Source organism: Labrus mixtus, chromosome 4, assembly GCF_963584025.1.
Source record: "Labrus mixtus chromosome 4, fLabMix1.1, whole genome shotgun sequence".
Classification (NCBI taxonomy): domain Eukaryota; kingdom Metazoa; phylum Chordata; class Actinopteri; order Labriformes; family Labridae; genus Labrus; species Labrus mixtus.
In genome coordinates, this window is record NC_083615.1 from 249,252 (window position 1) to 262,459 (window position 13,208).

The 13,208-nt window shown below is 45.3% G+C and overlaps 1 protein-coding gene across 1 annotated transcript in view; it reads left to right on the plus strand.

Moving 5' to 3' along the window:
* Positions 1-8,551, plus strand: part of LOC132972288 (G1/S-specific cyclin-D1-like) — an 8,652-nt gene extending 101 nt beyond the window's left edge. The window contains exons 1-5 of the mRNA XM_061035029.1: positions 1-333; positions 2,770-2,985; positions 6,194-6,353; positions 6,699-6,847; positions 8,240-8,551. The exon at positions 1-333 is cut by the window's left edge and continues 101 nt beyond it. Of these exons, the coding sequence (XP_060891012.1) occupies positions 130-333; positions 2,770-2,985; positions 6,194-6,353; positions 6,699-6,847; positions 8,240-8,401 (891 nt within the window). The 5' untranslated portion in view covers positions 1-129 and the 3' untranslated portion in view covers positions 8,402-8,551. The remainder of the gene's footprint in view (positions 334-2,769; positions 2,986-6,193; positions 6,354-6,698; positions 6,848-8,239) is intronic.
* The last annotated feature ends 4,657 nt before the right edge of the window (positions 8,552-13,208 follow it).

Below are 13,208 nucleotides of genomic sequence, written 5' to 3' on the forward strand. Positions count from 1 at the left end.
AAAACCGGACAAAGAAGGAATAAGCTAACACACAAACAGGAGAGAAACAGGACTAATTTAGTTAACTGATTTAAAATAGTTAAAAAAATAAAGCTGGGGAAAGTTCGGTGTTTCAGAGCACGGAGGTAAATGGAAGCGCAGTTGTTGTGTTGTGAGGGGGACAGGCCTGCTATCCGGAGGGCCTACCGGGACACCAACCTGTTGACTGACCGGGTCCTGCAAGCTCTTCTGCGGGCAGAAGACAAGTACCTCCCCGCTCCGAACTACTTCAAATGCGTCCAGAAGGAGATCTCTCCCTACATGAGGAGGATAGTGGCCACCTGGATGCTGGAGGTGAGTCAACACAGACAGTAAATTAAGTTTGACTTTATAATCACTTCTACCATTTTTAACTATTCTGACAGATTTAGACCTTCGGATAAATTCGGCATACATACTTTTATGAAATCCATGTATATTTAATTTAGATTCAGAGTGCTCTCTAGCTCCTCTGCTGTGTTAGTGGGAGAGTTCAGAGAAGATTTAAAGATGTAGCTTCTTAAAATCAATATAAAAGTGTAAGAAATGTGTTCCGAATTAAAGTTTTAGACCTTACTAATCAGTACTGTAGAGGAAGGGTTAAATAAAATGCAGTCTTGTAGATAATCGAATAGCGTTTAGTAGATTTCATGTGTTTTTAGATGGGGTTTGGAGTGGTTGTGTGTAACTAACTGGAGGTGCTCAGAAAAACACAAAACAGGCTAAAACATGGCTTGTTATTGTGTTTAATAACTGTTTGCACTGAATTGGGCTGTAAAGGTGACGCTGCCATGTGTGAGATGTTCTTAATTCAGCACTTTATGAAGTTAAATAAAGTTCTCATCGCCCCACCAAACGCTTCTCGTCACCTTTTCCACTCATAATAAACGACATCCATCCGCTCACATGTTTAACATCACAACGATCAGAGACGTGTCAAATGTGCAGATAATGCAGACCTATTTTGTGTTTGAATAATTCAGGGATATTTATACAAGTATATATTTGATCTGCAGGCTGCAGACCACGCTGCCTTTGTGTTGGGGGCTCATGCAGGAACTCAGGGTGCTCAGGTTTTACTGAGGCTCCATATCCCCGCAATTAACACTATTAAACTTTACAACCTTTAACACAGTCACAAAGTGTAACAAAGACACTCACTGTGCACTGCATTCTTGTTCCAGTCTGTGTGCATGAGTGATTATTGACGTGTAATAACGGATTTATATCCGCATTTCCTCTGCACCCTTTATTTTTATGTAGGGATATAACTTTTATATGGCTGATAACCACATGCTCCTGATACAGATAAGATTACCGATTTTTACATTATTGCATTTTAAAAAGAAGTTCATCGAATGTGGTTTCTGCACATCTGGGGGTCTGAAAGGTTCAATATGTAGTCAGCACAGATGTTTAAGCCTACGTTAATGTTCTGTACTGTAGCTGCCTTCACCAATGTCAACACCAAACATTTACAATTTTCAATTCTTTATTATTTAACCAACTTAATGATTTTACTATCTGCAGAGAACCAATGAGGCTGGACAGATAGTATAAACATGTCGTTAACGAGCCCCTTAAATATAACCAAAAGACTTTAAGTAAGACTAAACATTTTAAACGTTCATATTTTCAAGAGGTTTATGTTGATGTTTTGTTCTCTAATCTACAAACTGAATACATCTCCTTCCTTACAGAACCGTTACAAGGAGGTGGAGTCTTTGTTTACGTCTATTTTTACATAACATCCGTTTCTGTGAAGAGGGGCAGTGAGCTGACGTTTACAGCTAGTGATGCGATACTCTGTAAACTTTCTGCAGTTTTCTAACACCTGTCGAGTCGGCGCTACAGCACTCTCCTTTGACTTGGTGCTAACCAAGCGACAACCTTTGGTCTTGAAAAATGAAGCCAATGCGGAAGTGCAAAAATCCTGCAGTTCCTGGAGTGTCCACTAGAGGCTGGCTGCAGAAGCACAGGAAGTCACATACACACCCATTCTAAAAAGCCTGTTTTTACAGCAGAGATTAACATGTTTACAGCCTGGTTCAAAAAACCAAATAGGTGTGATTAGCTCATGTCTCGATGGACACACACTGTACGGGGGGTGAATGTTTTGATGACTCATCAGTTTTGATTTGATGAAGGATAAGAGTTATTCACAATAAGGCGTGTAGCTGACCTGATTGACAGGTGGGCGCGGTGTAACGGTTTGTCAGGAGGTTTAAAACCCGCCTCAGCTCCAGCTCTCAGCCTGTCGTTAGGTTGACTGAAAGTTAGACTGAGACAGCATTTCCAGCATGGAGACCGCCATCGATGGGACTCCAGCGCCCCCCTACCGTAACATCATCCATTAACATTAACAGTCTCTGTCTAATGCTAGCGGATACTGATGCTTTGTACGACTTAAAAAACGTCTCTGTTGCCATGACGACTCTTCAGGTGGCTCGTCTAGTCTAGTCGACAAGTAAATGAACGGCATAATTATCGGTTGATTCTATCGGTTGGGCTGAAATTTAAGATTAAGATGAACTTTATTGTCCCAGTGGGAAATTTGTCTTGACTTGACAAATTGACTTCACAGAGCTGTGATGCAGTAGCAAAATAACAAAATACATTCATTCGTCGGTAAAAGACCAAAATGAGTCGAGGCAGCGGTGACTTACACTAACAATAAATGACTGTTTGTGGAAACAGTGTTTTTATAATGAAGATAAATAAACAGGGTTGTGTTCTGGTTTCATTGTTCAGGTGTGTGAGGAGCAGAAGTGTGAAGAGGATGTCTTCCCCCTCGCTATGAACTACCTGGACCGCTTCCTGTCAGTAGAGCGAACAAAGAAGGCTCACCTGCAGTTACTGGGAGCTGCCTGCATGTTCCTGGCGTCCAAACTGAAGGAGACGATTCCCCTGACTGCAGAGAAACTCTGCATCTACACCGACAACTCCATCTCACCTGTTCAGCTGCTGGTAGGTCTGCAGGAGAGGACAAAGATATCTGAACCTCACAGAGCACAGGAGACACTGGTCTGAGCTGGTCCCAGTTGTATCTGAACAAAAGTCAAACCATTACACTAAAGCAGTAACTGCAGACGTTACAGTCTGTTTACCTGCAGACGTTACAGTCTGTTTACCTGCAGACGTTACAGTCTGTTTACCTGCAGACGTTACAGTCTGTTTACCCGCTGCAGACGTTACAGTCTGTTTACCTGCAGACGTTACAGTCTGTTTACCTGCAGACGTTACAGTCTGTTTACCTGCTGCAGACGTTACAGTCTGTTTACCTGCAGACGTTACAGTCTGTTTACCCGCTGCAGACGTTACAGTCTGTTTACCCGCTGCAGACGTTACAGTCTGTTTACCTGCAGACGTTACAGTCTGTTTATCTGCTGCAGACGTTACAGTCTGTTTACCCCCTGCAGACGTTACAGTCTGTTTACCCGCTGCAGACGTTACAGTCTGTTTACCTGCAGACATTACAGTCTGTTTACCTGCTGCAGACGTTACAGTCTGTTTACCCCCTGCAGACGTTACAGTCTGTTTACCTGCAGACGTTACAGTCTGTTTACCCCCTGCAGACGTTACAGTCTGTTTACCCCCTGCAGACGTTACAGTCTGTTTACCCGTTGCAGACGTTACAGTCTGTTTACCTGCTGCAGACGTTACAGTCTGTTTACCCGCTGCAGACGTTACAGCCTGTTTATCTGCTGCAGACGTTACAGCCTGTTTATCTGCTGCAGACGTTACAGTCTGTTTACCTGCTGCAGACGTTACAGTCTGTTTACCTGCAGACATTACAGTCTGTTTACCTGCTGCAGACGTTACAGTCTGTTTACCTGCTGCAGACGTTACAGTCTGTTTACCTGCAGACATTACAGTCTGTTTACCTGCTGCAGACGTTACAGTCTGTTTACCCGCTGCAGACCTCTGTTTACCTGCTGCAGACGTTACAGCCTGTTTACCTGCAGACGTTACAGACTGTTTACCTGCTGCAGACGTTACAGTCTGTTTACCTGCAGACGTTACAGTCTGTTTACCTGCTGCATACGTTACAGTCTGTTTACCTGCAGACGTTACAGTCTGTTTACCCGCTGCAGACGTTACAGCCTGTTTACCCGCTGCAGACGTTACAGTCTGTTTACCCGCTGCAGACGTTACAGTCTGTTTACCTGCAGATGTTACAGTCTGTTTACCTGCTGCAGATGTTACAGTCTGTTTACCTGCAGACGGTACAGTCTGTTTATCTGCTGCAGATGTTACAGCCTGTTTACCTGCTGCAGGCGTTACAGTCTGTTTACCTGCAGACGTTACAGTCTGTTTATCAGCTGCAGGTGTTACAGCCTGTTTACCTGCTGCAGGCGTTACAGTCTGTTTACCTGCAGACGTTACAGTCTGTTTACCTGCAGACGTTACAGTCTGTTTACCTGCTGCAGACGTTACAGTCTGTTTACCTGCAGACGTTAGTCTGTTTACCTGCTGCAGACATTACAGTCTGTTTACCTGCTGCAGACGTTACAGTCTGTTTACCTGCAGACGTTAGTCTGTTTACCTGCTGCAGACGTTACAGTCTGTTTACCTGCTGCAGACGTTACAGTCTGTTTACCTGCAGACGTTACAGTCTGTTTACCTGCTGCAGACGTTACAGTCTGTTTACCTGCATACGTTACAGTCTGTTTACCTGCTGCAGACGTTACAGCCTGTTTACCTGCTGCAGACGTTACAGTCTGTTTACCTGCAGACGTTACAGTCTGTTTACCTGCATACGTTACAGTCTGTTTACCTGCTGCAGACGTTACAGCCTGTTTACCTGCTGCAGACGTTACAGTCTGTTTACCTGCAGACGTTACAGTCTGTTTACCTGCTGCAGACGTTACAGTCTGTTTACCTGCAGACGTTACAGCCTGTTTACCTGCTGCAGACGTTACAGTCTGTTTACCTGCAGACGTTACAGTCTGTTTACCTGCAGACGTTACAGCCTGTTTACCTGCTGCAGATGTTACAGTCTGTTTACCCGCTGCAGACGTTACAGTCTGTTTACCTGCAGATGTTACAGTCTGTTTACCTGCTGCAGACGTTACAGTCTGTTTACCTGCAGACGGTACAGTCTGTTTATCTGCTGCAGATGTTACAGCCTGTTTACCTGCTGGAGGCGTTACAGTCTGTTTACCTGCAGACGTTACAGTCTGTTTATCAGCTGCAGGTGTTACAGCCTGTTTACCTGCTGCAGGCGTTACAGTCTGTTTACCTGCAGACGTTACAGTCTGTTTACCTGCAGACGTTACAGTCTGTTTACCTGCTGCAGACGTTACAGTCTGTTTACCTGCAGACGTTAGTCTGTTTACCTGCTGCAGACATTACAGTCTGTTTACCTGCTGCAGACGTTACAGTCTGTTTACCTGCAGACATTACAGTCTGTTTACCTGCTGCAGACGTTACAGTCTGTTTACCTGCAGACGTTACAGTCTGTTTACCTGCTGCAGACGTTACAGTCTGTTTACCTGCTGCAGACATTACAGTCTGTTTACCTGCTGCAGACGTTACAGTCTGTTTACCTGTAGACGTTACAGTCTGTTTACCTGCTGCAGACGTTACAGCCTGTTTACCTGCTGCAGACGTTACAGTCTGTTTACCTGCAGACGTTACAGTCTGTTTACCTGCATACGTTACAGTCTGTTTACCTGCTGCAGACGTTACAGCCTGTTTACCTGCTGCAGACGTTACAGTCTGTTTACCTGCAGACGTTACAGTCTGTTTACCTGCTGCAGACGTTACAGTCTGTTTACCTGCAGACGTTACAGCCTGTTAACCTGCTGCAGACGTTACAGTCTGTTTACCTGCAGACGTTACAGTCTGTTTACCTGCAGACGTTACAGTCTGTTTACCTGCAGACGTTACAGTCTGTTTACCTGCAGATGTTACAGCCTGTTTACCTGCTGCAGATGTTACAGTCTGTTTACCTGCTGCAGACGTTACAGTCTGTTTACCTGCTGCAGACGTTACAGTCTGTTTACCTGCAGACGTTACAGTCTGTTTACCTGCTGCAGACAGTCAACAGGGTTCCTAATGGTCTGGATGTCCCCTGAGCCACCCCCCCCCCCCTTAAAGCCTAAAATCCCTCCCTGTTAATCCCTTCATCTGTCTGTGGATCACACTTGAACGTGTCCTTGTCCCCTCACAGCAGATGGAGCTGATGGTTTTGAACAAGCTGAAGTGGGACCTGGCCTCTGTAACCCCTCTGGACTTCATAGACCACTTCCTGTCTCAGCTGGCAGTAAGGCGGGAGAACCGACCGATCCTCAGGAAGCACGCTCAGACGTTTGTGGCACTCTGTGCGACAGGTACGCTTCAGTCTTTTTTTTTAACAAAGTTTAAATAAAGTTTGTGATCTAACGACGCAAGCTGATCATCTAACTTCCCTTCCATTCTCTTATCCACACACACACACACACACACACACACACACACACACACACACACACACACACACACACACACACACACACACACACACACACACACACACACACACACACACACACACACACACACCTGCATTTTCTTTACTGGATCTCATGGATCTTATTTCATCTCTTAACTGGTTCCCTTATGGTTTGAATCTGAATGTGGCTCTCATTTGTTTTTGTCTTTGTAACCGTAGTAACAAAACGTTTGTTCCTGTATAGACGTGAAGTTCATAGCGAGCCCCCCGTCCATGGTGGCTGCAGGCAGCATGGTGGCAGCGGTGGAGGGTCTGCAGATGAGGATGGTGGGAAACAGCTCCATGTATGAGAAACTGACGGAGCAGCTGGCTCAGACCATCAGGAGCGACCCGGTGAGTCCACCTGTCCCCATCACTCCAGAAAAACATATTATCTACTGCACGATATAAGATCAGGTACAAGGGGGGACACCGGGGGGGGGGACACCAGGGGGGGACACTAGGAGGAGACATTAGGAAGTGACACCAGGCGGAGACACTAGGAGGAGACATTAGGAAGTGACACCAGGGGGAGACACTAGGAGGAGACACCAGGGGGAGACACCAGGGGGGGGACACTAGGAGGAGACACCAGGGGGAGACACCAGGGGGGGACACCAAGAGGATCTACCGGTGGGGACACTAGGGGGGGACACCAGGAGGGGACACCAGGGGGAGACACTAGGAGGAGACACTAGGGGGGGGACACTAGGATCCACTTCACCTTAACCCCGGGGAAAACGTCATGAGGTTAAGGAAAGATGTTAGGAGAATTCATAAAGGACTTAGAGAAAGGCGATCTCGTTGCTCTTACAATCCGACCACATTTCCACTAGGCCACGTCATTAAATGCGACGGGCCGGCGGAGGTTAATGACGCGGGTCTGCCGTGTTGAAACTACAATGTTCAGAAAATGGACTACAAAAAGATCATCTAAAAAACTTTCCCCTGTGCCTTCTTACCGGTGAAATAATCCTGATCACCACGAGGTTGGGATTGAAATAAAAGAAATATAGACTACCAGACTACAAGTAAGAAAAGTGAAACCATCAGCTTCCTGTCCACTCAGAAATCAACATCAACATAAATATGAAATTAATTGTTACATTAATGTAAGATATAACCTACACATAATGTTTTAAACATATAAATGTACAGCAGCACAAAGTATTCTTAAGTGAATGAAATATGTTGAATAAAACATCATCTGATAAAAATGTCTCTCATCTTTTTATCTCTTTCATGATCTGTGTCACTTTACGATCATCGTTAATGTTCCTGAACGGTCGGATGAGCGACTCGCTTTAAATGTTGCAGCTGAAAGGAATTGTGGGACGTCATATCTCGTCTTTTCTCAACTTTTAGAGAATTCAAACGGCTCTTATCATGGCCACCACTTAAATGCTTCATTTCACTGAGTTAGGAACCTTCCTGAACAAAAATGACAATTCGAACACACCCTAGGACGAGACATTAGGAAGTGACACTAGGGGGGACACTAGGAGGAGACATTAGGAAGTGACACTAGGGGGGACACTAGGAGGAGACATTAGGAAGTGACACCATCAGATGAACATCACCAACCAAACAGCTGTTTTTATTAACATGACAACATCTGTCACTGAACAGGAGAAAGGTGTCCTATAATCAGGGTGGTGTTCTAATGAAGTAATGAATGAATAAAGCGCTGTCGATCAAAGGGCCGCTGTCTGGTTATCAAACTGACCTGATCCCTCCCTCCTCCAGGACTGTCTCCGAGCGTGTCAGGAGCAGATCGAGTCCCTGCTGGAGACCAGCCTCAGACAGGCTCAACAACAGCAACACTCCGTCGCCATGGAAACCAAGAGCAGCAGCGAGGGGCAGGACCTCTCGGCCACGCCCACAGATGTGAGAGATGTAAACATCTGACCGAGGAGGGGTAAAAGAACACGGTGGATCTGACGCAGATCTGATCGATAAGCTCCGCAGAGACTCAACGGTGTGTCCGAACTGTGAACAGGAAGTCAAAGATGAACTGTGTGAAAGAAAGGAAGGAGGAGGAGCTGATTGGACAGAAACATGTCCAGGACAAACCTAAGACTGAGATCCTGATCGTGTTTCAGTGATGACTCACACGGTCACATTGAACCTGATTGGCTGGCTGTAACACACCTTACACTTGCCTTATTGGTCATGACTATCACCTGATCACCGGAGCTGTTTCAGCGGCTAACTCTCTAACGCTGCTGAATGTGTGGTCGACGCCGGCCGCTGTTTGGAGTTAAATCTCCTTCATAAGAACGACCTTCTGTTTCATCCATGTGCAGCTGAGCAATGATCAGAGACTCTTCAGCTGAGCATCTCAGGGCCTGTTTGAGTTAAAGCTTTAAGATGTACTAATGTCAGACTGAGGTCATTAAGCCCCGCCCCCTCTGAGTTCTGCATGGTGGGACTATTACCTGTCTGTTAATAATAAACAGTTTGATGACATGAATGAAATATAACCTGTGATGTAGAATTCATTTGAAACATGTTTTTATAAAGTGTGTGTGTGACATTCAGGAGCGTGGTTTCTATGGTTATTCTCCTCTTGAAGCAGTTTAATAAATCTACGCCATGCTCAACGTGTGAAGTCATCTCTCAATCGATCCGCGGTCATCGTCTCAGAGACGATTTAGTCTTCAGCGGAAAGCATGAAAAGACATCTCCTGCGCTGCGTTAGAACGTCTGCAGCGTTAACGTACAGATTGTCTTGTTCTTTACTTTCAGTGTAAAGGAAACCGCTAGGGGGGGGACTTCTTCATCCAGTAGATGGCGCCCTTTAGCTCCAGCATGAAACCAAAACAAACTGCTGTTAGGCCACGCCTCCTCCATACTGAAGCCTCCGCTCTCCTCCAGAGACAAACCTCCAACCCCCCCTCCACTCACATTCACATGAAGGAGTTCCTGCATTGTTGTGTTAGCATGCTAATGTGAGCGCTCTTTAGTTAGCTCGGAGCTTCACGTTGTTGTGTTAGCATGCTAATGTTAGCGCTCTTCAGTTAGCTCGTAGCTTCACGTTGTTAGCATGCTAATGTTAGCACTCTTCAGTTAGCTCGTAGCTTCACGTTGTGTTAGCATGCTAATGTTAGCGCTCTTTAGTTAGCTCGGAGCTTCACGTTGTTGTGTTAGCATGCTAATGTTAGCGCTCTTCAGTTAGCTCGTAGCTTCACGTTGTTGTGTTAGCATGCTAATGTTAGCGCTCTTCAGTTAGCTCGTAGCTTCACGTTGTGTTAGCATGCTAATGTTAGCGCTCTTCAGTTAGCTCGTAGCTTCACGTTGTTGTGTTAGCATGCTAATGTTAGCGCTCTTTAGTTAGCTCGTAGCTTCACCTTGTTGTGTTAGCATGCTAATGTTAGCGCTCTTTAGTTAGCTCGTAGCTTCACATTGTTGTGTTAGCATGCTAATGTTAGCGCTCTTTAGTTAGCTCGTAGCTTCACGTTGTGTTAGCATGCTAATGTTAGCGCTCTTCAGTTAGCTCGTAGCTTCACGTTGTTGTATTAGCATGCTAATGTTAGCGCTCTTCAGTTAGCTCGTAGCTTCACGTTGTTGTGTTAGCATGCTAATGTTAGCGCTCTTCAGTTAGCTCGTAGCTTCACGTTGTTGTGTTAGCATGCTAATGTTAGCGCTCTTTAGTTAGCTCGTAGCTTCATATTGTTGTGTTAGCATGCTAATGTTAGCACTCTTTAGTTAGCTCGTAGCTTCACATTGTTGTGTTAGCATGCTAATGTTAGCGCTCTTTAGTTAGCTCGTAGCTTCACATTGTTGTGTTAGCATGCTAATGTTAGCGCTCTTTAGTTAGCTCGTAGCTTCACATTTCATGTAAACTGACACAGAATGAGCGTGATCTAAAAACTCTTACTAACATCCAAATAATCAGTGAGTATGTTCTTCTTCTCTCTAGTTCTTGACTAAAACAGCTTTTATACACAAGGGGAGGAGCCGGCCGTCCCGTCCATGTAAACACGGCTCTGACAACAACACAGCCAGCGGAACTCGAGCTTCTCCCTCATTGTAGACAGTCATGACTCAGAGACACATTTACACAGGACAGACTTTATGATTTATTTATGTGGAACATGTCGATCATTCTTCTTTTTAAGGTTTTGCTGAAATAACAACATCAGAAGTAAAACATCGAGCTTTGTCAGATCCATCAGTTATGATGCCTTTCAGGTTGTCGGGAATCTGAACGCTGATCTGTGGTTTTTGCGTCAAGCATGTGTTGGTTGCGTAAGTTAAAATGTTTGATCTCTGTCTGATTGTGAGCTTCACTTTGATGCAGATTTGTGTCTACAGAGAGCATCATGCTGATACGTGATTGGTCAATACAGACAAACAGAAACAACACTTCCCATGCTGAAAGTCCAGACTGAGACTGAGATGTAAAGTGACGTGTTGTTTTACACAAATAAAATGGTGACAACTTGTGGGAGGAGTTAACAGGGGGTGTGGTCCCTGAAGGGGTCACCGGAGGTTATTTCAATTGCTGGGGGTCATCTGAGTAATATCATAATATTTAAATTTCACTCGGTGAAGTTTGGACTCCTCACTTTGGTTCTGGTGTGATGCCATGTAGTGCACTTCTTACACCACTAGAGGGAGTCCCTTCAGTTTGGGTGGATTGGAGCAGAGCTGTCTTCAGTCTGTGAGGAGCATCAGGGGGGTCTTTGAATGCATCACACAAACACAGAACATGTTAAGCTGAACAACACACAGATACAATCTAACTACATTTACATAATAGTATGATGTCATCACACTGCGAGGGGATTGGACACAACATGAGGACAAACAGATCTCACACAGTCCTTCTGATCTGTTGTAGCAGATCAGTGTGAGACTTTATTGAGCTTCTGATTTGTATTCTTCTTTCTTCCTGTCCAGCTGAAGATGTTCTAACAGAGAGACACTTGTATCAGGTTCAGTCTGTGATTGGGCGGGCCGTGAAGATGAATTAAAGAACAACGAGCTCAGAAACGTTTTTCAACTTGTTTTTGATGTTCTCAGCGTTTGTGTTTTAAGATTTTGTAGTGACATTAAAGACAGTCAGCAGCTTTGTCCTACAAACTAAAATACAGATTTATTCTAAAGTACAGCTGCTCCATGGTCCCTTCTGGGCCTCCATACATGTGTGACTGTGTCTGCAGAGACTCTGTCCTCTGACTGGATTCACTCAGGTCTGTAAACCTTTCTGTGTTCTAACCTCTCTCCATTTTTCAAAAGCATCTCCAATATTGATCCTAGTTTGAGCACGTTTCTGCTCGTGGAGCTTATTAGAAACATGCAGAGGCTTTTTAGGTCGGGTACAATCACTTCTATCTGAACCACTTCTCTTGCCCGCTTCCATCACTGCAACACCTGTTGACCTGATAACTGCTCTCATATCTGGCAAACCGAGGGGCGTCCAAAACGGCCGTGTGGGGGGGTCTTAAAAGCGCCTACCTTCTCTGGTCCAAACAAATCCAGAGCATTCAGGAGCAGAATCTAAAGTTAGAAGGAGGACATACTGGCTGCTGCATTGTTGTCAGAGAAGCCAGCACTTCAACATGTTTCCTTAATGATCAGATAGTAAGATACCTTTATCATTTACCTCTCTACAGACAGAAGAAGGAAAGTTGTAAAATAACAAACTACAAACATCTTTGTGCATAAATCTCAATCAGTCTGAATATCACCTTTAGAGGGGTCATGTGATGTGACGTTGGTTCCACTAGGTGGAGTCAGAGCGTCTCCTAATGAGGGAAACATCAGTGAACATAAATAACTTGTGTAAATATAAAAACCTTGTTGGTCTAAAGTTGAATAAACATGAAGCAGAAGTGAATACAACCTAACAGCAGGACAGCATGATAATGATATGAAGTGATGAAGATGAATTCCATACATTCCACAGAGAGCACGGCGTGCTACACAGAGAACACGGTGAACTGCTGGAGGTCACAATGACTCTGGCTGGTTAGGAAACTCACCTGTAATTATTAAAACACTTTAATGAGTCAGACGGTTAAGAAACTGAGGAGAGAGAGAGAGAGAGAGAGGGTGAGAGAGAGAGAGAGAGGGTGAGAGAGAGAGAGAGAGACAGAGCGAGAGAGACAGAGAGAGAGACAGAGGGAGAGAGACAGAGAGACAGAGAGAGAGACAGAGAGAGAGACAGAGGGAGAGAGAGAGAGAGACAGAGAGAGAGACAGAGCAAGAGAGAGAGAGAGACAGAGCGAGAGAGACAGAGAGAGAGACAGAGAGAGAGACAGAGAGAGAGAGACAGAGAGAGAGGGTGAGAGAGAGAGACAGAGCAAGAGAGAGAGAGAGAGAGACAGAGAGAGAGAGAGACAGAGAGAGAGAGAGACAGAGCGAGAGAGAGAGAGAGAGAGACAGAGAGAGAGACAGAGACAGAGAGAGAGACAGAGAGAGAGAGAGACAGAGCGAGAGAGACAGAGAGAGAGGGAGAGACAGAGAGAGAGACAGAGGGAGAGAGAGCGAGAGAGAGAGAGAGAGCGAGAGAGAGGGTGAGAGAGGGAGAGAGAGGGTGAGAGAGAGAGACAGAGCAAGAGAGAGAGAGAGAGAGACAGAGAGAGAGAGAGAGAGGGTGAGAGAGAGAGAGAGACAGAGAGAGAGAGAGAGAGAGAGGATGAGAGAGAGAGAGAGGGTGAGAGAGAGAGAGAGACAGAGAGAGAGAGAGAGAGGATGAGAGAGAGGG